At 37.0% G+C, this 25,786-nt stretch overlaps 1 protein-coding gene across 1 annotated transcript; it reads right to left on the bottom strand.

The window, feature by feature from the left end:
• Positions 1–1,043: 1,043 nt before the first annotated feature.
• Positions 1,044–24,057, bottom strand: TMEM207 (transmembrane protein 207). The gene is made up of 5 exons (XM_053565854.1): positions 23,928–24,057; positions 22,000–22,037; positions 15,777–15,821; positions 14,798–14,940; positions 1,044–3,065 (listed from the first exon to the last, which is right to left on the bottom strand). The coding sequence occupies exons 1-5, from the start codon at positions 24,000–24,002 to the stop codon at positions 2,929–2,931; spliced, it is 438 nt and encodes a 145-aa protein (XP_053421829.1). The 5' UTR covers positions 24,003–24,057; the 3' UTR covers positions 1,044–2,928.
• Positions 24,058–25,786: the final 1,729 nt, after the last annotated feature.

Raw genomic sequence — 25,786 nt, 5'->3', positions numbered from 1 at the left:
TATACTACATACCATGCAATCTGCTTTAAACACTTGGGTGTAAAGCAGTGAATAAGACAATAATTCCTCCTTGCATGGATTTACATTATCTTCTCCTAGCAGGAGAAGACAAACATCAAGACTGTAAATAGAATTTAGCTGCATGTAGCCGGGCGCTGTGGCGGGCGCCTATAATCCCAGCTACTTGGGAGGCCGAGGCAAAAGAATCACTTAAGTCCAAGAGTTTGAGGTTGCTGTGAGTTGTAATATCACAGCTCTACCCAGGGTGATATAGTGAGACTCTGTCTCCAAAAAAATATATATATATATGAATTCAGCTGCGTGGTATGGTTAACAGATGGTATAGAATAAAGGAAAAGTATGTCTGGGATATGGTGGTTGGGAATGCCAGTGTTGGAGAGGCTTTAATTTAAACTAAAATAATCAGGATGGGTGTCATTGAGACAGCAACTTTTGAACAAAGACTTATAAGATGTGAGAGGTGAAGCTCTGTGGATATCAGGCAAAAGGGTATTAAAGAGAAAAGGAACTGAGGATAGAGGTAGTGTAATAGCTGGTAAGTTTGAGTACAGTGTTCCTGGAGAAAATGAGTAAAAGCAAGAATCACCAGAAAGGAGACTAAAGAGTGGTATAGATCATTTAGGGCTAGGCTATGTGACAAGAACTTGAGTATATCTGACCGAGGTGGAGCGCCTAACAGCGTTTAGTTCAGGGATGCAAGGCACCTTATGTTGTACAAAGATCACATGTCAAAAGATGCTGCACATCATATGTCATTGGGGAATTGCAAATTGAAAAAATATATATGACATCCACCTATGAGAATGGCCAAAACCAGAATGCTGACATCACCAAATTCTGGCAAGAATGCAGAGCAGCGGGAACTCTCATTCATTGCTGCTGGAAATGCAAAATGGTGCATTTGGAAGACAGTTTGATGTTTTTACAAATCTAAACACATGATTCCAGAAGGTGCTTTGGGTATTTACCCAAAAGAGTTAAAAACTTATATCCACACAAAAACCTGCACATGGATATTGACAGCAGCTTTATTCATAATTGCCAAAACATGGAAGCAAGCAAGATGTACTTCAGTAAACATACAGACAACGAAATTTTATTCTGGGCTGAAAAGAAATGAGCTATCAGGCCATGCAAAGACACAGAGGAAATTTGTATGCATATTACTATGTTAAAGAGGATAATCTAAAAATCCTACATACTTGTATTCCTTCAACTACAAGACATTCTGAAAAAGGCAAAGACAATGGAGATAGTAAAGATATCAGTGGTTGCCAGGATTTAGAAGGGAGTGAAGAATGGGTAGTCTGAGCACAGAAGATAGTTTAGTGCAGTGAAACAACTCTGTATGATACTAAAATGGGGAAAGCATGTCATTATGGAATTGTTAAATCTGTAAAATAGACAACGCCAATGGTGAACCTTAATATAAACGAGAGACTTTGAGTGATCATGATGGGTCAATGTGGGCTCATCAGAGGTAACAAAAGTAGCACTCTAGCAGGGGATGTTGATAATGGCAGACGATACCTGTGTGGGGGAATGGGGTATTTGGGAAACGTCTGTGCTTTCTTCTCAATATTGCTGTGGACTTAAAACTGCTCTATAGTAGTCTATTACACAAGGATTACTCTGATTATTGTGTTGCAAATGGAGCACAGGAGGGAAAGGCCACAGCAAATAGATGAGTCTAGCTGCTCAGAGGTCATTAGATGCATATGATTAAGTAGGAATGATTTAGAATCTAAACTAGTTTAAGGTAGTGTCCACAAGATTTTTGACAAAATCTATGGGGGAAGTAACACAAAGAGAGGACTCAAAGATGGCTTCAAGTTTTTCAGCCTGAGCAATAGGAAGGTTGTAGTTACCATGGACTGAGATGGGAAAGGTTTGGATAAAACAGATTTTGGAAAATAAGATGAGGAGATAAGTTTGGCCAAGTTACACTTTAGGTGTCTACTGATGACCAAGTGGGGATGTCAATGGTTTTGTTCAACAAATTTCAGCTGAAGTCCATGTGGGATCTGCCGGGGATTTCTTCTCCTGCCCCACTGCTGATGGACGCTAACAAAACGCCACTTGAAGATGTCTCACTGCTACTTCTGCAGTCTGAGTCTTCCATGAGAACACTGACTTGGATAACAAAGGTTATTATCGTGATGTTGGAATAAATGCCAAACCTTGAGGTACGAGGGAAGGCTGAGGGCTCTGCAGCTCACATTCACCAGTGTAAAATGGAACCCTTCCTTTCTCCCTGTATTGGCCATACACACACTCTGTGTCTTAAGCAATGTCCTTCAGCTTCCATCTAACATTTCTCCTTCCTCTGGCTAAGGCATAAAACTTCCTAAACTGAGACTCGTAATCTTTCCTCTTCGTTTATCTTTCACCCTTCAACTCTAAACTTTGTTTCTTCCTTCTCTCTCTCCTCACACTAATTCAAATATTCTCTTTCTGGTCCTAGGTCTAAACACATCTGAATCTCTGCTTGAACAATTGTTAAATTATAATAATTTGTTTGGACTCCACACTGGGAGAGAGAGCAGATTAAGATGGAAATATTGAGGCAAAGAATGGCATGGTATGTTCTGCCATGGAGTCTTACATGTGATGGAGACTAGTTCTAGCACCTAATTACTGCCTATTTGGATACTAATGGAGATACATTAACTTTATTGTGTAGCATAAAATGATAACGCAGCTGTGATACACCGAGAGTCCACTGACTCACTGTTTAAACATCTCCATGATAAAAGCGTTTCCCAGCACCCGTTCTTTTGTCTATTTGTCTTTTTTCAGAATATAATAATAGATCTCTGGGAATTTTCACTAAATGAAATAATTATTCCTAAACTTGATGCTTTAGAATTACAAATGTTTCTGATAATTTAAATTGATGATCCAGTTCTAAAATTGATTTGTTTTTAGAATTTCTTCATAGGAAGGTGGGGGGTTTAAAGTGCCAAAACATGGAACAGGGTACAGTTCAGGGTTTGGGGTTTGAAGGCGAATTCCAACAGTTGGACTCACAGCTGCTTCTGTCCCTGGAAAAAGAAAAATGGAGACTTGTAATCTTTCTAGTGAGCATGAAACAGAAGTACATGAACTGCCTGATACGATCTGACACTTCATGGATCACTAGGGCAACAAAAAATTATTTATACCCATGAGAAAGAAATGACAGCCATCTTGCTCTCTGCAGTGAACGTTTAGTCACTATTGTAAGAAAATGTGCTTGCATGAACTGATTATGTCATCACTGACTAATGCATCAAGAATAATGTATAATTAGCAACTGAAAGCAGAAGGAATATCTTCTTTTGTAGGTACCAAAACAGAATTTCTCTAAATACTAATGACATTTCAGCTAATGATCTCATCATGGGAAATGCAGTCCCACTAGAAATATTAAAAAGTCACTTTATAAACTTCATCATTTTACATTTATGCTTGCAAATTGTAACTGACACAAATAATTGTTTCCCTATAATGAACAGTAAAAATGTTACAATAAATGGTGAAAAGTTTGCATTTAAAGTATTCACACATGATAAAGGGAAGGCATTCTAAATTTTTTTCAAATGTTCCGTGGTAAAGTTCCTGACTTCTAGATTATGCACAGTATAAGGCATTAAATATTAAAATAAGCCCATTTTTCTACAAACTGCTCATGTTATGAGGCCATGAATTTATTCTAATAGCTCATTAGACAATGTTCTATTAATATTTCCTTAAAAGATTGTTTTTGAGTCATACAAAAAATAGTAATATTTTATAGCCATCTCTCTTTTATATATTATATATGTAAACATATATATGTTGTAAGAAAATGTGCTGGCATGAACTGATTATGTCATCACTGACTTATCCATCAAGAATAATGTATAATTAGCTACTGAAACCAGAAGGAATATCTTCTTTTGTAGGTCACAAAACAAAATTTGTCTAAATACTAATGACATTTCAGCCAATGATCCCGTCATGCGAAAGGCAGTCCCACTAGAGACCATCTACAGCAAACCCACAGCCAATATCATATTGAATGGAGTTAAATTGGAATCATTTCCACTCAGATCAGGAACCAGACAAGGCTGCACATTGTCTCCACTGCTCTTTAACATTGTAATGGAAGTTTTAGCCACTGCAATTAGGGAAGAAAAGGTGATCAAGGGTATCCACATAGGGTCAGAAGAGATCAAACTTTCGCTCTTCACAGATGATATGATTGTATACCTGGAAAACACTAAGGACTTTACTACAAAACTCTTAGAAGTGATCAAGGAATACAGCAGCATCTCAGGTTACAAAATCAACATTCGTAAATTGGTAGCCTTTATATATACCAATAATAGTCAAGTTGAAAAAACAGTTAAGGACTCTATCCCATTCACAGTAGTGCCAAAGAAGATGAAGTATTTGGGAATTTATCTAACAAAGGACATGAAAGATCTCTATAAAGAGAACCATGAAACTCTAAGAAAAGAAATAGCTGAAAATATTAACAAATGGAAAAACATACCATGCTCATGGCTGAGCATGGTATGTTTTTAACAATGGGAAGAATCAACATTGTTAAAATGTCCATACTACCCAAAGCAATATATAATTTCAACACAATCGCTATTAAAGCTCCACTGTCATACTTTAAAGATATTGAAAGAAAACAATACTTCATTTTATATGGAATCAGAAAAAACCTAGAATAGCCAAGATATTACTCAGAAATAAAAACAAAGCAGGAGGAATTACACTACCAGACTCAGACTATACTACAAATCGACAGTGATCAAAACAGCATGGTATTGACACAAAAACAGAGAAGTAGATGTCTGGAACAAATAGAGAACCAAGAGGTGAATCCAGCTACTTACTGTTATTTAATCTTTGACAAGGCAATTAAAAACATTCAGTGGGGAAAAGATTCCCTATTTAGCAAATGGTGCTGGGTGAACTGGCTGGCAAAGTGCAGAAGACTAAAACTGAAACTAGACCCACACCTTTCACCATTAACTAAAATAGACTCTCACTGGATTAAAGATTTAAACTTAAGACATGAAACTATAAAAATACTAGAGGAGAGTGCAGGGAAAACCCTTGAAGAAATCAGTCTGGGAGAGTATTTTATGAGGAGGATCCCCCAGGCAATTGAAGCAGCTTCAAAAATACACTACTGGGACTTGATCAAACTAAAAAGCTTCTGCACAGCCAAGAACACAGTAAGTAAAGCAAGCAGACAGCCCTCAGAATGGGAGAAGATATTTGCAGGTTATGTCTCCGACAAAGGTTTAATAACTAGAATCCACAGAGAACTCAAACGCATTAGCAAGAAAAGAACAAGGGATCCCATTGCAGGCTGGGCAAGGGATTTGAAGAGAAACTTCTCTGAAGAAGACAGGAGCGTGGCCTTCAGACATATGAAAAAATGCTCATCATCTTTAATCATCAGAGAAAGGCAAATCAAAACTACTTTGAGATATCATCTAACTCCAGTGAGATGAGCCTATATCACAAAATCCCAAGACCAGAGATGTTGGCGCGGATGTGGAGAAAAGGGAACACTTTTGCACTGCTGGTGGGAATGCAAATTAATACATTCCTTTTGGAAAGAGATATGGAGAACACTTAGAGATCTAAAAATATATCTGCCATTCAATCCCGTAATCCCTCAACTGGGCATATACCCAGAAGACCAAAAATCACATCATAACAAAGATATTGGTACCAGAATGTTTATTGCAGCCCTATTCATAATTGCTAAGTCATGGAAGAAGCCCAAGTGCCCATCGATCCACTAATGGGTTAATAAATTGTGGTATATGTACACCATGGAATATTATGCAGCCTTAGAGAACGATGGAGACTTTACCTCTTCCATGTTTACATGGATGGAGCTGGAAAATATTCTTCTTAGTAAAGTATCTCAAGAATGGAAGAAAAAGTACCCAATGTACTCAGCCCTACTATGAAACTAATTTAGGGTTTTCACATGAAAGCTATAATATTTCACATGAAAGAAATATTTTTTTTGTTAAATCATAGCTGTGTACATTGATATATTCATGGGGCATCATTCACTAGCTTCACAGACCGTTTAAGAAAGAAATATTAAAAAATCACTTTATAAACTTCTCTATTTTACATTTATGTTTGCAAAAGACAGGGTCCTACCTGTCTTTCGATGGTTTTTGGCTGCTTCTTGCCAAAACAATAGTAATAACTATAAATTCACCTTTAAAGAATAAACTAGACCCTTGAACTAAATCTGTCCCTTTGACTATTTTTGTATATTAAATTTTAGAATAAAATCATATCATTCATTGACATATTTTCTGTGGCTGCTTTTGCATAACAAAGGCAGAGTTGAGTAGACCATATGGCTTGCAAAGCCAAAAAATATTTTGATACCATAGGGAAGATTCCAAGTACATGACACAATTATCAAAAGAGTTTACAGAGTAATTATACATAAGGCATTAGCTGTATCACTGAAACCTAAGTTTACTCAACATTCACTGCATAATGTTAGTTTACAATTATGGATTTTCATACATTTATATATTTTTATTTGTTATATGTCTTTATCTTACTGTTTTCAGAAAAAAAGAATACAAATTCACACATGTGAAGAGTAGAAATATACTTAACATATAAGTCTCACCTCCTGGTTTAGCATTTTTCTTAAGTAGTTGTTTAATTAATTGAACAATCTACTCCTAGACTATTATGTAACATTTATCTAATTTTTTTCTTATACAATAAAACGATAATGTTAGTATTTCTCTAACAAGCAAGACTAAAGGAGTATAAAGTGCTTAAAACATGACCTGCCACATAGTAATTGCTCACTGAATGTTTATTCTTCTTATTAATATTGTTATTACATTTAGAACTGTGCTATGCTTGGAATATGAATGCATTTTCTTTATTTATAATATTTCCTCCAGTATATCCTATTTTAATGATTAGAAAATGATTTAGTAATTATCCTTATTATAATAGTTACAATACAAATTACTAAATGAAAAATATTATATAGTTAGAATTCCTTGCAGTTTTTAAGTTTAGGCTGATGTCAACTAACTATGTGGGACTTGAGTTGACGTTGGTAAAATATACAACTTGCCCCAATAATTCCCTCCATAGAACACTTGTACTAACTGCTGGCTATTTTCTTGTTGAACTGCTTTTAGCATATCCAGTACAAAGTCAAACATAACACAGCTATGGAAACAATGAACCAGATTGACTCAAAACATCTCTTATTTGTACTATCTCCGATTTATTACTACTGCTGCCGCCATCAACACTGGGCTCCAGGTGATAGGATCTTGACAGTTGCTCTCTGTGGTAGGATTGTTTTGTTATCTCCTTTACCAACTTGACCATTGCTCTTAAATCTGTGATGGAAACCACAGGCCATTCTTTTGTTAAAAATAACTAAGCCAAAATTTTCAGAAAGCTTTTAAAAATAAAAAATATATAAATTTATATTTTTTAAATACCATATTTACCTATAACATCAAGAGATTGGAGGGGGGAGCAGGAATTATTTTCTCTTTTGACAAATTAAGAAGCTGTGAGAACTCAGTTGAAAATGATAGCAAAAATCTTATAATTTTACCAGAACTTCTGGCTAAGATGTCAGAGTTTATTGTTGAATTTTACAAAATCAATATACTCACCGAGTTTTACAGTGAAAGTTCAGATTTCTTACATTATTAAGAGTCACTCAAATAGAATAGACAAGCCCTTTCCACTGTTTCTTTTCCTTTTTCTTTTTTCTTTCTTCTTTATCTCCCCCTTTTTCTAATATGGGAAAGGCCTGAATTTGAGTCAGAGCACCACTATCTAGCAACCTCGTTCCTTAATCTGTATGTGTCTTCATTTCCTCCTCCGTAAGGCGTTAAGAATGATGCTGAATCCTTCATACTGTTGTGGGGATGAATGAATGAGATGAAAGGCATCAAGAGTTAACAGAGGTCATGGCTCATGGTGAATGCTTAATGAACGTGACCTGGCACTATTAATCATGTCCTTCCATGAAGGTCTGTGAATGAAACCCTCCCACTTTTATTACCTACAGTACGTCCAGAATATAAAATATGGGTAGATAACTTTGCTAAAGGATCCTAATATAAAAGATAGAATCCTGGGAGACATCAGGGAGAAGGGAGCAGAGCGTGGAAAGCCCCGCTTCTTGTTCTCCTTTTCCTTCCAGCTCAGAGCACGCACACTTAATTACGGCTGGACAACTGGTTATTTCTATTTTCCCTGAAATAAGAAAAAGGGAAGATTGTCTTTGACATTGCAGAATGTGTGTGAGATTGTATAGTTAAGGGCAGTGTTACCTGGCAATTAGCCCCAAATAGAATCTAAGCCAAGAAGAGTGTCCCCAGGAAGGCTGTCTTCTCGGGCCGTCCTTTTTGCTGTCTCCTCAGGAAACACCCAGGCATTGTTAAGGAACCCTGTCAAGACTGAGAGGACCCACCTTTGATCCACAAACCTGATGTGATAAAGGCAAAGGGACCCTAATGTTACAGTAATTTATTATTTTTTTGTTAAAAACATGGACAATGAATGGTGGAGGCCCTTCTCTTAAACTTTCAGTCTCTCTACACTAACACACATTAGTTTGTTTTCCTGCCTCAATCTTCACTTGTGAAAAATGAAAGTGAACCCCAAACTTCTTTTCCTTTATTGTCTTCGAATGTCTTACTTCACCATTAACAATCTTATTTTTAATAAAACCTTAGCTTTATTCTTATTCTTAGTGAATTAAAACAAAAATCACATTTAGTTTTAATAAACTTTAAAATTCCTTTGACATTGCCTACATTTCAAATGCAAATTAAAAAAAATCAAAACAACCTAAAAAACAAAATCCTTTCCCTTTGTTTTCTCTCTCAAATCATTTGTAATTTCTACCTATTTCACCCTCTCATAGTTACAGTCCTTGATTTTAAAAAGTAGAGAGCAATGCTAACAAATAATAGAGATTCCGGAGACAGATCATTATATAAGAATTTTGATAATTTTTCTTTTTTCCTAATCCTTACTAAAAACTTGCACACATTTCTTTAAACAAAATAGTTTTCTGTGACTCACTGTGTGTTCTCATTTTTCATTTTGATATTTGGAGAAGAAGGGGGAAATGTGTTACAAATCTTCTGTGTGAGATGAGAAATCACTGACCAAAAAAAAAAAAAATCATTTTACCTTTAACACAAGCGCTAAAAAAGTGATAATGCTAGAATTCCTAGTTTCTGATGGTTGTTGCTCTAAGAAACCTCATCATGGATGATCTCATTCAAGAATTATAGGGCAGAAAGTGGACACTATTGGGGGTTGTAGCAGGAATGGCAAGGGAGAACCATATCCAGATATCAGTGGAGCTCAGGAAAGACTAATAAGGAAAAAATAAGACTAGGCGACTCTGGGGCTGGGTCCAGGAAAAGGAGGTAGGCCTGAGGCTAACTAACTAAATAAGTAAATAAATAAATAAAATGACTTTAAGGTCTATATAAGATCCATACACTTAAATTTAACCCTTCATTTGCACCAGAATGTTTATTGCAGCTCAATTCACAATCACCAAGATGTAGACGCCACACGAGTGCCCATCAACCCATCAATGGATTAAAAAACTGTGGTATATGTCTACCACGGAGTACCATTCAACCATGAAAAGATAGAGACTTTACATCTTTTGTATTCACCTGGATGGAGTTGAAGAACATTCTTAGTAAAGTATCTCAAGAACGGGAAAAAAAAGTATCCAATGTACTCATTCCTGATATAAAACCAGTATGTTAACAACCACACACCCAGGAGAAAGAAAAGCACAAGAAACCCCCTCCAGAGGGGGAGAGGACAGAAGAGAGAGGGGAGAGCGGAGGAGGGAGGGTGACTGGCGAGCTCTCATCTGATGTGCACAATATGAGGGTGTCCAGCACATCCCTGGGTGAAGGGCTCAACTACAACTTGAACTTCACCTTAGAAATGAAAGCAATCTAACCAAACATTTGTATCCTCTTATTAAACTTAAATAAAAAAAAAATTCGTCCTTAAAATATCTACAAGATTTTTTCTGTTCTTGGTCCTTTTCTTGCTCCTCATCTTCCTCCTTCTCTCCCTTCTTGACTTTCTTCTTTTCTTCCTCCTTCTCTTCTTTCCCTGATAACACTTTCTTCTTCTCCTCACTCCCCAATGGAAAATGCATTAGTTTGCTAGGGCTGCCATAAAATGTGCCACAGACTGGCTGGCTGAAACAACAACATAAATTTATTTTCTCACATTTCTATAGCTAAATGTCCAAGATCCAGGTGTCTGCAGGCTCGGCTCCATATGAGGCCTTGCCCTTCGCTTCAGATGGCCTCTCTTACTTCTGTGTGTTAACACAGCCTTCTGTCTATCTGTGTGCAACCTCCTCTTTTTCTAATTGTATTTTTTTCTCTCAAGTTCAGGTGCAGTTGTTTATCTAGTGGTTTCAAATTAGTATTGAGTACATTCAATACTTGCTCTTCCATTCTTGTGATAACTTTATTAAGAAGAATGTTTTTCAACTCCATCTAGGTAACTGCAAAAGATGTAAAGTTTCCATCTTTTATGGCCATATAGATATACATATACCACAGTTTATTAATCTATTCATGAGTTGATGGGAGCTTGGACTAATTTCACGAAATGGCAATTGCGAATTTTGCTCATGTCTTAGAAGACTCAACATTGTTATCATGTCCATACTACCCAAAGATATCTATAGATTTAATGCAATCCCATCAAAATACTAATGTATTGAAGAACCTGAAAAAATAGTACTTCATTTCAAATGGAGCCAGAGAAAAACTTCAAATAACAAATGCAATTCTAAGAGATAAAAACAAATCTGGAGGCATCACGTTACCAGACTTCAGGTTATACTGCAAATCTACAGTGATGGAAACAGCATGGTATTGGCACAAAAATGGAAATATAGATCTATGGAATGGAACAGACAACCTACAGCTGCACCCAGCCACATATTGCTATCTGATCTTTGATAAAATCAAACAAAAGCATACACCAGGGAGAAGAATCCCTATTTAATAAATGGTGCTAGGAGAACTCGTTAGCCACATGCAGAAGACTGAAACTGGATCCTCACCTCTAGCCACTTATAAAAATTGACTTTCACTGGAGAAAATATTTAAATTTAGGACACAAAATGATAAAAATTTTAAAAGAAAGGATGGTAAAAACTCAACAACAATGAACTGGGATAAGATTTTACGTGGAAGACCTCCTTGGCAATTGCAGTAACACCAAAAATAAGGGAATGGGTCATGATCAAACAAAAAGCTTCTGAACAGAAGCTTTCAAACAACAAAAGCATTCAGACAATCCTGATAGTGGAAGAAGATATTAGCCTGCTATGAATCTGAGAAAGGGCTGATGGCATGTTTTATAAAATCCCAAGCCAAACATTTTCTTTTTAATATATCTAATCAAGATAATTGGCATGTGATATTGTCAGTAATCACAATTGATAAAAAATCCCATTTTATATGTTTTAACATTAGAACAGTGGAGTCATTGCCAGCTTCCTATATGCAGCCAAAGTATTCCTCTTGGCTTTTCTCAGTGGATCCCAGCTCTGACCCTGTTCCCACGGGTCAGAGGAACAGAGATATTTCAACTAAAGTGATAATAAAGTGAAATGAGTCTTGAAAGAGTAAAAGATGAAGTTCTGGGAAGAACCCCAGGTTAATATATCAGATATAGCCTCTCTATTAAAATGTTTTCAATGACCCATTTCTTACATTCCATATTCAGAGGAGGGGTGTACTGTCTTCCCCTTTGTGTTCAAAGGGCCACAGGGAGTCCAGAAACCCTATTTCATATTCTAATATGTCACCAGTGTCATTCAAGATATTTCTCATTTTTCTTTCCCTCTCTTGAATATATACTGTGAGGAATACTCAGAAAAACAGTCCCATAACCTTCGTGTGAGCCCGTGAATCCCTCAGTAGCTGGACTCAACCTCAAGCTGTGAGCACGTGCTTTGCGGGGGCTATGAAAGGAAATGGTGTGGTTTTGACACCTAGCCTTCCTCTATAGCCACAAAAGTTAGTGGTTCTCTAACTTCCACTTTACAGAGCATCTCTTCCTCTTAGAAATGTTAAGTAGGAAGAATCATTTTTGGGGGGGGAAGAGAAGGTATAAGCAAGATACAGTGGGGAAAGTACATTCAATGTGGGTACAGGTTTCAAAATGCCTTACAATACTGACTCTCTGAAATCTTCTTCCACAAATTACTAGTTAAGAAGTCACTAGAGTCTCCATCACTCTCTTACTTGCTCCCTTGCATTTTGTTTTGAAGAGGAGAAACAGGAATGCCAAAAAAACCACCACTGTGGGAACAGCATCCACATCAAAGATTGTATAAATGGCTGTTCACCAATGGTACAGCTCCCCTGAGCATTCCCAGGACAGGATAGCAGCTGAGCAGTGGGCAGGATAACCTAACACTCAACCTTATACAGACACGAGGAAAGATAGATGGGAAAAGGGCCATTGGGCCTGTGGCCTCCAAGATGTGAATCAACAGAAAAAGCTTTGTAACCCAAGTCAAGAATGAAGGAAGTTTCAATGCTTCTTAAGCAAATTAAGATCTTGGATTTATACCAGCGGATTGGCGGAAAGGATAGAATGAAGACAGAAACTAAATATCTGGCTCAGCCAACAAGAAATGAAGATTCTGGAGTGTAAGACCTAACATTGAGAAGCCATTCTAGTAAATGTCTATATAATCAAAATATGAGGCTGGACTTAGTTTTCAGAGATGAGAAGGCTGGGCACTTAGACCAAGTTTTCATTGGATCCCTACGTGGAATTCTAGAGTGTTTGAACTCTACTAATTGACTTGAAGCAAACATCTTTGTATATATATTTACCCAGCAGAGTCAAAGAACTAGAGAACTAATAGCCACTTTCTTGAGTTGATTTTTAGGAATTGGAGGCAATGTCTGAATAGACCTGAACTAAAAATTGATGGGTGAAACCAATTTGTGGCCATACTTAGAGAAGAAAAATCTTCCCAAGTTGTTTTTACTTTCTGTTCATAGTGATTTCATGGTAATATACAGGATGTAATTCTAATGCCTCCCCTCCCCACACACTTACTGCTATGACGTGTAGATTATTGAAATAATGTATCTGCCTTAACCCCTTTTCTTACACTTGTTCAGGCAAATTCAAGAGCACGTAAATAAGCCACTGCAGGAATACCAAGACATAGATAAATGAGGATATAGCTGTTGGGACATAAACTGCTTAAAAATTATAACCGTATACTAATTAGCCTTTAATATACTTAAAATGAAAAAACAGAATTCTTTTAAGATTCAAGAGAGTTTAGTAAATGGTATTCCTCAAAGTGAGAAAAGGGCTGAAACCAGGCTGCACATTTCCTCTTTGAAAACTCAAGTTCAATAATTAAGAAAATGCCATGAAGGCTACGTTAACCAGTTCAGTGAAAATATTTCAAACTGTATGTAAACCAGTACATTGTACCTCATGATTGCATTATTGTATACAGCTATGATTTAATAAAAAAAAAAAAACTCAAGTTCATAATACCTCTAGTTACATAAAGGAGAATAGACCCATGCTACCATGGTGTCACCCATTGCTAATGTGTTTTGTTAGAAAATCAATGACCTTACTTCCATCTATACCCTGTGGAAAGTGCCTTTGATTTTTAACAGAAAGAACGATTGTCATTGGAAACATTAATTATCCTTCCCAAAATAACCATTTCCCAAATTTATAATGTGTTGTTCTTGCTATATAACGAACTTTGAAGGTAAAAAAAAAATAGGGAATTATCACTAAATCTTAGGGCACTAACATTTTAGTTTGTTTTCACCCCACTTTTTACCTAGCTAGCTATTAGTTTTTCCCAGGGCATGTCTTACTCCTTCTGTTGAAAATCTCCTGCTGCCCTAAGTTTCTGAAGGGCAATTGTTAATTTCCATGAGCACTCTTGAGGCCACTGTAGTGTGAAAGGCAGTACCTTAAAGTCCAGTCTCATAACAGTCTCTGGATGAGAACGTGCTTAATAAAAGAAATAGCAATGACCTCTGAGAATTCAGTAAATGATCGTTTTTTTCCCACTTGCATCGAAGGCCGGCAGCTGCAGATACTGTTCACTTCCTCCATTCCTCGCCTCCTTATGCAAACTAGAGAATGACTGGGCCGCATGATTGGGGAGAGGGTTGGAAAGCAGCAAAGCCAGGTCCACCGGCGCTTCTGGAGTGAAAGGCCGTGAAGACTCACAGTCTCTTGGCCATTCTGGCCCATCTAGAAAGTGGGGTTCCATCTTACTTCTGATGAGTTAAATAAGCAAAGGAAGTTTATCTAATGAGAGTATAAATAGAAATAGGATAGACTGACATCAAAAGCTCAGAGGTGAACCTGAACCTCACACTCCACCCCGCACTCCGAGTGTCCAGCCCTGCGGCTCCTTTTCTTCTGCTTGTTGGCTGAGCCAGATATTTAGTTTCTGTCCCTGCACTCAACTGTAAGCCAAAGCTCCAAGATACCTCTTGTTTCTTCTGAAATCACCTTTTTCCTGAAGCTTTCTCCCTAATCTCTCTCCGCAACACATGCCTTTGAGTCTCCAGCAAGCTATGTTTTGTTTTAAGGTCACAAATCCGCTTTTCAGAGAATGGATTTTTAGCTCACCACAAAGCCACAAAGCTTCAAAGAGAAATACACAAGTGTGCAGAGGACTCACCATAAACCGGATCTGCGTCTGCAACAGCAAAAACAGCCACGGTGCGTCTCTGGGAGGCAACCCGGGCCCTCTTCAGACAGCACTGTAGGCAGAAGAGCGCGACTGCGCAGAGAAGGGCCGCCAGGGACACCAGCAGCAGGACCCTAAGGCCGAAAGCGGCAGGGGAAGAGTGAGCTCAGGGCATCTGCTACTGTCTGGAAAGGTGGCAAGGCCTCAGCCCAAGCCAACTTGCATTCCTCCAGCGATTCCCTCCGGCTCCCCCCACCACTGCTCCGACATTCCCACCCAAGGTCAAATACTCTCTTCCTTCCAAGGACTGAGCTATTCCAGGTGGTCATAAGCATTTTCTCATTGGAAATTGGAGGGTAATTCTAAAAATTTATGCTTTGGTTCCTTAACGTATTCATCCATTCTTTTTTTCATTTAGCCATCCATCTATTCATTTAACTGGTAGTTAAGCAACTGAACATATTTTAGATATTGGGGTTAGAGACTCAAAAGTAGACCAGGGAGGGGACTCTGCCTTTGAGGTGCTAACCATCTAACTGAGAGAAGTGATGCTTTGCAAAGTACAAATCTCAAGGTTTACAAGATTATAGTAACTGCCTTAAAATTTCTGAAAGACTATCTCATCAAAGAGGTAGTGGTCTTATTTTGAATGGCTTTAAAGGCCAGAACTAAAGTCAGTGGAGGAGTCATTCAGGGATATTTCATGAGAAAGAACAAGTATTTTACCATGAAAAAATTTTAACTCCACAATAAACTCTTATTCTTCAAAATAGCGAGTTCTCTGTCACAATTGATATTTAAGTAAATACTGGCCAATAACCTAAAAGTAGTGTTTCTATAGATATTGATTTGCATAAAGCCTAAAATTGTCTTAAGCTGTATGTTTTATTTTTCCACCTCAATTTTTTTTAGGAAAAATGTGTTTCTATACCACCCAATATCTTATAAAACAAATCGAAGATATCCTTACCAGATATACCAATCATTAGGGTGTTGACCATTATAATTTACACACCTAGTGACAAGGGAAGATCAGTTAGTACTGGAACTCTAGATGAACAAAAGCTTATTTCTTTGGACCATAAAACTTATACTGATCACATGTGCTTTCCCAGATAATCGCCTATTTTCATCCCAACACTCCTCCTACAATTAAGCAGATGTTTAGCATAGGCTCAATGAGGATACAGATAAATGTGATGCTATAAGACATGTACACAAATAATTTCACGGAAGCAGGCTTGGTTCTAGAGTTACAAACACTCTTGTGTGTTGAGAAGGCAGGGCAACTAACAATTCAGGACAACCTGTTGTAGGTATTAGATATTAAGTATTAGACGGGTAATCAATGTACCGATCCTTTAATCTATGGACATAAAGTTCTTATGTCCTGATAATCCAAATTATCTAGAGAAAGTTTATAATATCTGTAAAGCTTTAATATCTTGATAGAGAATAGCAGACATTGGTGAGGAAAAAAGTTAGGCTAGGAGGAAAGTGAATGAATACGGCTACAAATACCATTTACCAGGGAAGTTGATCCCTTCAGTCAGGATGGTCAAATAATTTATTATCTAGGTGAAACTCAATCATTCCTAAGATAACTTTAAAAAGACCACACAAAAATGAAGTTCATGGTGTGATTTTGACTCTGCAGGTGTAGAGAAACTCGTTACTCATGCCAGAGTCCCTCACTGTGCCTGACAAGATGGACTGAATGTTTGTTTGTTGATGGACCTTCTGTGGACCTCAATATATGGCCACTGTCAAGGTATTCTGAACCTCACAGTGGAAACTTGACTGTCACAGCCAAAAATGCTTCTGGGATGGACCTATTCTTATGCCTTCTTTGGCCGTAGTTAAAAAAAATCTCAGTCCTTTTCAGCTTGAAAGCATTCATAAATGTCAACAAATTTATTGCTTCCAGCATCCTTCAGGAGGCAATGTTTCATGCCATCATCATACTAGTCAAAAATGACTTTTTACCATACGTGAAGTGTCATCTTAAAATTTTTACCCTAAACATTTAAAAAATCCCCCAGAATATGGATTATTTCATCCTCTTCTATATATATAAATTTTCTGCTTCAGTTTTTTTTTTTTTTTTTTTTTTAACATGTACAAAGTTTACCAAAGTTCACAGGTACAAATGGCTGGGGGAAAATAGCAACTGAATTATAAGTTTAGCAAGCATTTTAAGACAAATGTCCATCAACAAAAGATTTAAAAAATAATGGCCCAGACTGACAAAGGAATACTATCCAGTCTTCAAAGAGAATGGAGACTTATGTCAAAAATTAAGAGTCTCATTGAGTAAAATAGTAGAAAGAACTCAATCCTATGTTGTAAATACTCTTTTACAAAATACAATCATTTAACCAAAATAACTACTAGATAAACATAAATATACACCAAACTACTAACAGTGCTTACGTCCATTGACGATGGTATTATAAAGAACTTCATCAATTTAATATTGTTTAAATTTTTATAATGTTCACGAACACTTTGTAGTCAGAAAAAAAGCTAACATTATCTTAAAAATATAAAATACTAAAAATATAGTATTCCACTCAGAGATGGATGTAGAAAAATTGGTGTCCTGCCCCAATTAAAGAGCAGACAGTTTTTGTTTTTTATTCTTGACATCTAACTTTCTGTCCAGGAGCTTCTCTTGTATCTCTTTATTTCCATGTTAAAATATCCCATATTCTTAACATTAAAGTCAATTCTAAATGTTAACTTCCTCTCTTCATTTTTAATTCTACTTTTCAAGCCACCAATAGTTCTTCCAGAGCTGACCCGGACTGACTTTACTCCGCTTTCTCATTCTGGTCCTGTGCACCCTCTGGTGGAGGTTCTGATCAGCAGTACAAAGTGACCAGGATGCAGTTCACTCGCAATTTCAGAAGTGCTTGCACCTTTCGAACTGTTGATTCCACTGTTAAGATTTTATTCATCGTATAATTTAGACCCCGGGTGGAGGCCAGAGAGAAAGTGGACAGGTCACTCGGTTGGGGAACTTAACCTATAGGTCTTCTGAGATCATGTGCTTTCCTTCCTCTCCAAAAATTATTTCCATTTTTTCTTAAATTTGTTCTTAAGCAGAAATACTTTGAGTTCTCAAAAAGAAAGAAAGAAAAAAGCAACAGTATTCTAATTACTCAAATCGTATATGGAAGATCATCAGAATAGGAAAAGTTATAATTTTGACAATGATGTTACTACTCAGGGATTGGTCTAATTGAGAATTGAGAGCTAACTATGTTCAAGGAAGACATTTGAAATAATAGTAATTCTCTGGAAGTACTTATTGAAGAAGATAATTTCTGTCCCTACCAGAGAGCTATTATCTCTTTTTTACCTGGATGCTGTAGAGTGATGCCTGCTCTATGAGGATGGTTAGACCAGTTGGCCTTTATCATTGTTCTCAGAGCTGATAAACTGTGGGTCTAAGATTAGTCCTTAACCTTTAATTTAATAAATTGAAAAGAAATCCACAGACTTGCTCCATGGGTTCTTTTGTTACAATAACCTCGTGTTTCCTAGACCAGGCACGCTGCAAAACCAGTGGGTAACTTCATGTGAAATAACTCACATGTAAGATAAGTGTCATGTAAGATAACAATATTGTAATCCTTCTTTTAAAACCAGAGAGAGGTTAAGTAAGCTGTCCAAGGAAACACAGTTTGAAGTGGCAGAGGCAAATTTTAAATACAAATGATTTGGCTGTAGAATCCATGCCTCTTACTACAACTGGGACTAGCAGAAGCCAGCTCTAGCCTCAGAGTGCTGTTTGGAATATTGCCTGAATGATTGCAATAGCCTGTGTTCCAAAATGCTTTAACAACAAACATACAAATAAAATTTAGAAACCAGAGCATGGAGAATATTAGACAAATGGAAGAGGCCAAGAGTGAGGTCAGTTTGTAAACTAATGTAGTAAATCTCATATATAAAATTAGAACTGACTCTAGATCTGGCTTAAGCTTTCTAGCAGTTCGTAGCATGAGAGAGAGAGAAAGAGAATTGGTTATATAGTCTCTCTAAAATTAAAAACAAAGAACGTTACTTATCAGATATATAACAATTCCTGGTATAGAAACCAGAGAAAAATTCAAATTATGAGGCCTCATAAAGAGAAATCTGTTAACAATAAGAACAATGCTTTCCATAATAGTCTGAGAATGAATGCAGTAACAGATTTCATGGATTTATTTCTTTTATAAAATCATTACTCAACATAGGACAAAGTGCAATTCAGCTATAATAATTTGAGGGAGGAGTGAGTGTCAAATCATGCTATACAGACTCTGTTGGTAAATTCTTCAGTATCTAGAAGAATAAATAGACTACATATCCCTCAGTTATTTTGATCTGTCTCTCAAATTGCATGGAAAACATTTAACTTCACCAATCCAAGTAATATGTAATACATCATTAGCAAGTCTATTAGTGCAATTCATTTATAGAATCCTTTATATGTATAATCATATTTACGTTTTATAAATAAATGTGTATATATATATATGTACATGCACATCAGTGTACTTGCTTATTTATGGGGACAGGAGTGGACAGGTGTAATCTTTTATGTTTTATTTTATGCCAAAAATCATCTACAATATTTAGACTTTATAGAAAGACAGCAAAACAATTGATTTTTCATACTAAAAATGCCACTATAAAAATGAGTTGGTTAGTTCAGAAAACATCGTCTAGTGTTTAAAAACAAATTTAAACAAGAACAACAATAGATCAATAATTTTTTAAAAAATAGAAAATGCACGCAAATTATTTTGAACATTTCTTGGGACACAAAAGTTGATAAATAAAAATATTTTTATTTGTGGCTAATCAGGGACTCCCCTACCTTAGTCTCCACCTAGGCAATTCATTTTTCAGGTTTTCCTTTTTCATAACCTTGCATCAGATCCAAGTCTCTTTTTCTGTGTCCATTTTGCATGTGAACTTTGGGCAAGTTACGGTCCTTTTGTCTTTGTCATTTCTAAAAGACACTTGGGAGAGGCCTCCTCTTGGATCGACTGTGTTTTTGTTATTCTCTTGTGGCAGTTCAGGTAAAGAGGAATATGCTCTTTGGCTGGGTAGCCTATTTCAGTAGAAGGTGATACCTCAGATCAAAGAAGTGATTCTAACCTGAAAAATTTTTGAATGAATATAGATAAAAAGGATTTTGTTTGAGGAGGGGCCTTTTTTATTATTATTAAATCATAACTGTGTACATTAATGTGATCATGGGGCACCATACGCTGGTTTTATAGACCGTTTGACAACATTTCATCACACTGGTTAACATAGCCTTCCTGGCATTTTCTCAGTTACTGTGTTAAGACATTTACATTCTACATTTACTAAGTTTCACATATACCCTTATAAGATGCGCTGCAGGTGTAGTCCCACCAATCACCCTCCCTCCGCCCACCTCCCCACTGAGGAGAGGCTTTTTACTCCCTCAGAAAATAGCATGGCTTTCATTATAGACTCATGCCACGAACGCTGTCCTGTGGTAGCAAACGATTCCAGATTCTGCATCCATCTTTAACACATTTACTTACGTTATATTGCTTTTGAACATCCCAGCCACTCTCTTGCCTTCTCTGTCTTTATTTTCTGCTAATTTGTGTTTTATTTGTGGTGGTTTCTTGTTTTTACTCCAACAAGCAGTGGTATCAAAGAACGATAACCATTATGGACACTTAGATGCAAAATGTTTCAGCTGCCAAAGATTTCTGCTATTAATTTACTCTCTCTCTAACTCTCAGTTTCTTCACTTAACAAGACCAGTAGCCTTGGTGGCTCTAAAGTCAGCATAAAAATTTCCTGAATATCATATTTTCCAGTCATGCTGATTAGAGGGATTCAATATTTAAGATCATTCCAATTATGCACTTCTTGGTTCTATTATTTTGGATCAAATGCAGAAACTAGGGAGGCAAGATAAGGACATGCGAACAGTTCAGAATCAGATAAGCATACAAACAATAAAAATTCTGTTATGTCACAAACAGCGTAAGATAACCAAATAATCAGGTCCCAAATTAATGTAATAAAATAGCAATGGGAGCCACACAAGAGCGGGAAGAACTGCACACATTTAAGAAGTAGATTGTCAACCATAGGATGCTTCATCAGAAAAAGGTGAGTGATTCCAGGGCCAGGAAAACACCCCACCTAAAGCGGTCTCTTACTCTAGGGCCAGTGACCAGAGACCTGGCTTGTAAGGCAGCAGGCAATGGCAGTGAGAGCTGCATGTAAGCACAGCCAGCTGGCAGTGAGAGCTGCAACCAGGAGAAGACCGTGCTTGGCATTAGGGTCACCACTGATCGTCAGCAGCATTATTATCGATAAGCATCCACTCCCCATCTCCTGGATAGAATTGCAAGCACCATTAAGCCTATAGAACAAAAGTGAGGAAACTGAGTCAATTATTCACACAATTCATATCACAAGTACTTTGAAAACATAGATAACAATCAGGCTGGTGCAGTGGTTCACACCTGTAATCCTAGCACCTTGGGAGGCCGAGGTGGGCAGACTGACTGAACAAGAGAGGGAGACCCTGTCTCTACTAAAAACAGAAAAACTAGCTGGGTATGGTGACAAGTGCCTGTAGTCCCAGCTACTCAGAGGCTGAGGCAATAGAATCCTGTTGAGTCCAAGAGTTTGAGGTTGCTGTGAGCTGTGATGCCACAGCGTCTACCTAGTATAAGAGTGAGACTCTCACTGGAAAAACAAACAAACAAAAACACACACATGAAAAACACAGGCTAAAATTTCAATTAGTGTGCTTATATTTGAAACTGATTTATACAGAAAATTGTTGCCATTACCATGACTTGGAGTTTGAATGTAGCCATAGAAAATGTCGTGACTCTTTCATGAACTTAAAGTGGCCTTGAAACATCAAGAGAAGGGAATTCAGTGACTGAAAATACCTAGAAATCTACTAGGCCTCTGGTTTCTTTAACAAAGCTGGTCATAATAAAAATTATTTTTCTTGTTTTTTAAAAAATTAAGCTATCTGCATTTAAAATTGATTTACTTTTCTTCTTACGTGATTATAATTGTTATTTGAAATTCCTATGGGGATTTTCAAATGCCTTAAGTCTTTTTTATTATTTAAATTTTCAAAACACTGAATAAAAACATGGAGTTTTCAGCTATTTACTTACATTTCTTTTTCTTCACACGGTATGTCCGAGAGCACCAACTGAAACACATGTTTAGAACAATAAAATCTAAACATCTCATCAGTCTAATCCTTTAACGCAAACAGTGCCTAGAGACAATGTGGGTTTATATCATTTTGTTTGCTTTTTTAATTAAAAGCTCCATAGCAGAGTTATTCTTTGTGCACAGAATTTTAATTGGAAAAAATATCTCTGGGTAGATTCTGAAGCTCCTCCTTGAGAAGTTGTACATTGTGAACCAGATTCCCATCCTGTAAAGCACTGCAGATGGATAGGACAAATCCTTTTTGTTTTGTTTTTCTACAGAAAAATTTTGCTTGCTCCAAAGACCTTTGTGTGCCTTGAATTTTTTGTTTTTATGTTTTAGCTAGAGGAAACAAGTTCATTATTTATGAATATTATTTTCATGGGAAGAATGCAAATTCCAAGCATGCACATGGAAATAAAAGTCAATCAATTAGTTTTTAATGAGTGTTAAATATATTCATGATGGGCAGACTTATCCTGCTCTAAGGCTAAGGACCATTTAAGTTATGTGGCCTTCCCTTTGAGATTTCTAATGGGTTTCACAATAAAAAAGCAGGTAAAAAGATCTGCTCTTTTAAAAAAAAGAGAGAAAAGTCCCAGATGATAAGTGTTCTAACACAATTAGCTTAGTTCTCTGTGTCGAGCCTCATCTTATATCCACAATCACAAGGAAACAAAATACTCCTTTCTACATGTTTTATTTATTTGTTTGTGTATTGTTTGCTTTACCTCTTGAACTGTAACTGCTTCTTTAGACAATGAGAAAATCTTTAAATGCCATTGATAGTAAGTATATACCTCTAAAAACTGGGTTGAGGAGGTCTCTTGAAGTATTTATTTGTAACATGCAAATAAAAGTATGAGTAAGGAGTTACAAAATGTAAAACGACAGACTTGGGAATCGTGCGTGAGGTATGTCTTTTCCCTTCATCATCCCAAATGCGTCTTCTTCAGCACCTTGTATTTACTCCAACAGGTTTATCTGGGCAAAGAGATTTGTGGAGTTGCAGATGGAGCCACGAATTGGCCATCCGAGAGCATGGTAATGAACAATTTATAAGCGCAGAAAATGAAGGGCATTCTTTCTTGCTACAAATAGATTTGCATACTAACTGAGAGGAAAATGAACATTCAAATTTTGTCCATAAAGAAAGTGTATGTGTGAGTCCATCAAATCATTTGGGATCCATCGCCTTAACAGATAAAGGCAGAATTTCACTTTCCAGTCACTTCCTACTCTTCTCTGCGCGTCGTCCCCTAGCAGGAGAATTAAGTGTTAAATGATTACCACCTCCCTGCCAGTGCCTTAGCTGTCAGACTTCTGGGTTATTATGAACTGGCAAGTAAAGTCTTAAAATACTTCACATCTAAATCTTACAGATATATTGCATTCAAGTAACACAGACGCAGAATTGTGGGTATTAGTCAGAAAGGGATGTGGGAGTAGAGGAACTAAAATAAGTCCTAAAATGGTTCTGTTGATAGCAGACCGCATTGAAAAACTGTCAGGTACCAAGTGTGGTAGCAGGCCACAGTAACCAGGTCTTAAGTTAACACAGCCGTAGCATCTTACTCTATATCAACAGTATTTGGGGATTTTCCTAAAATAGTTATATTGCAAAGCCAAGCAAAGACTAAATTTTTATCACATTATTTCAACAACAATGGAACAAAATAAAGGGAAATAGGACTGTGGTGCTGGCGCTTTGTCTTCTGTGTCTCTGACCAATGAATATATAGTAAGTCATGAGATGCTGGGAACACTTTCTTAAAAGAGGTCATTTAAATGTAGAAATAGTTAAGTTGACCAAAGAACAAATCTATAGCAAATGAAATCCTCTGAGTACCTCTGTCAATCTTTTCCCAGAAAGAGAGATGGTTACCTGGAATAGAGGCACACACAAGGTTCCTGTTGTTGAGATGACAGATGTGACACTGAAAGGTCCGGATCTGGACATCCTTAAAGGAAGATCTGCTCAGAGGTAGGGGGTTTGGTAACTGTGTTTATCTCCCTCTTTCTCAGAACTTGTTAGCTTCTCCACAAGTTATGCTGCCCACTGGGGCGTGCATTAATGATGGCTCCTTGTGACTAGTGAAGTGCGTGCCAGGGGCAGGAATGCTGGGTGCATGCTCACAGGTACTACGAGCCAAGGAATTTAAGTTTAAGGTCAGAACCTTGGTACTATTTGTCAAGGCCCTTAAAAGTACAGGTTATAAATGCTGACCGGAAAAGCCAGCTGCCTGCTGAAATAATACTGAACATCTAAGTGCATGCTTCTTTCCTCTTTGGAGTTTTTAATTGTATCTCATATTTGGGACATTTGTACTGTTCGTTTTCTTCCCTTTGTTTTCCCCTCTTTGCACATCATTTTCAGTCCCAAGACTTGGCCTAAAGCTTCCCCTATCCCAGAGTGATAACTCTTTTCTTTTAAAAATGGTACATTTGATATTAATTTTAATAAAACAACTGCAACAAAATGACTGACCAAACAAAGTGTAAAAATAGCTAGGGAAATTCTGAGAAAAAAAAAACAAAGAAGTTGCACTAAACTATTGCATAGGAAGACCTCTTACACTAGGGTGCTATACAGATATTGGTACTGACATATATGAAAATGTATGTAACAGAATAAGATAAATGTAACAGAATAGAGATTTCAGAAATAGACTCAAATAATAAACGGAGGGATTGATTTTAATTTCTATTTTAAACCAGTGGGGAAAAGATGGATATCATTCATAGAATGATTATGTGGAAAGACGCCATGAGCAGATTTTATTTTTCAAAGTAAGATAGGCTACCAGCCAAAAAAACCTATGAAAATATCCTCGCAACACTAATCATCAGGAAAATGCAAATTAAAAAGATAATGAAAAAAAGAAAGAAGAAACAGCGAAATTCCACCTTACCCCTGCCAGAGGGGCTATTGTTAAAACGTCTAAAGCAATAGAGGCTGGTCGATGTTGGTGCAGATATGGTGAAAAAGGAACGCATATACATTGCTGGGGTGAGTGTAAACTAGTACAACCTCTATGGAAACAGTATGGAGATTCCTCGAGGAACTGAAAGTAGACCTACCATCAGATCCAGCAGGCCCACTCTTAAGTATCTACCCAAAGGACTACAAGCCATTTTACAAAAAGACGCTTGCACCCAAATGTTTATTGAAGTCCAATTCACAGTTACAAAGCTGGAGAAGTAAACTTAGTGCCCATTAGCTGAGGCCTGGACAAAGAAATGTACACACCGGGGAGTAGTACTCAGCCATAAAAAGGAATGAAATGATATATTTTGCATCAACATGGAAGGAACTGGAGAACATTACCTTAAGAGAAGTGTTTCAGGAATAGAAAATCAAATACCGCACATTCCTACTTACAAGGGAGAGATAAAGGATGGCTATATATAGTCATACAGTGGTATAATGGACACTGAAAACTCAGAAGAGACTTAAGTGGCAGGCACTGAAGGTCAAAAATCGACATAGTGGGCACAGTGTACACTAATCTGGTAATGCGTACACTGAAAAGTTCTGACTTCAGAATTACACAATTCATCCATGTAACGAAAACACTTTGGCCCCTAAATCTTTTTTTTTTTTTTGGATTTTGGCCAGGGCTAGGTTTGAACCCGCCACCTCTGGCATATGGGACCGGCGCCCTACTCCTTGAGCCACAGGCACCACCCTGGCCCCTAAATCTATTGAACTAAAAATATTATAAATAACAAAATAATATAAAG

Source organism: Nycticebus coucang, chromosome 16 (genome assembly GCF_027406575.1).
Source record: "Nycticebus coucang isolate mNycCou1 chromosome 16, mNycCou1.pri, whole genome shotgun sequence".
Taxonomy (NCBI): Eukaryota; Metazoa; Chordata; class Mammalia; order Primates; family Lorisidae; genus Nycticebus; species Nycticebus coucang.
This window is presented reverse-complemented; position numbering and strand designations above follow the sequence as displayed.

Bases quoted from the DNA above. Each gene is read 5' to 3' on its own strand.
- TMEM207 (XM_053565854.1), bottom strand. From the start codon at position 24,002: ATGTCCAGATCCGGACCTTTCAGTGTCACATCTGTCATCTCAACAACA. The intron at 15,822-21,999 runs GTAAGTAAATAG...CCTTGTCACTAG, and splicing joins CCGTGTGAAGAAAAAGAAAT to GTGTGTAAATTATAATGGTC. The intron at 3,066-14,797 runs GTGAGTCCTCTG...TTCTTTTTCCAG, and splicing joins AGACGCAGATCCGGTTTATG to GGACAGAAGCAGCTGTGAGT.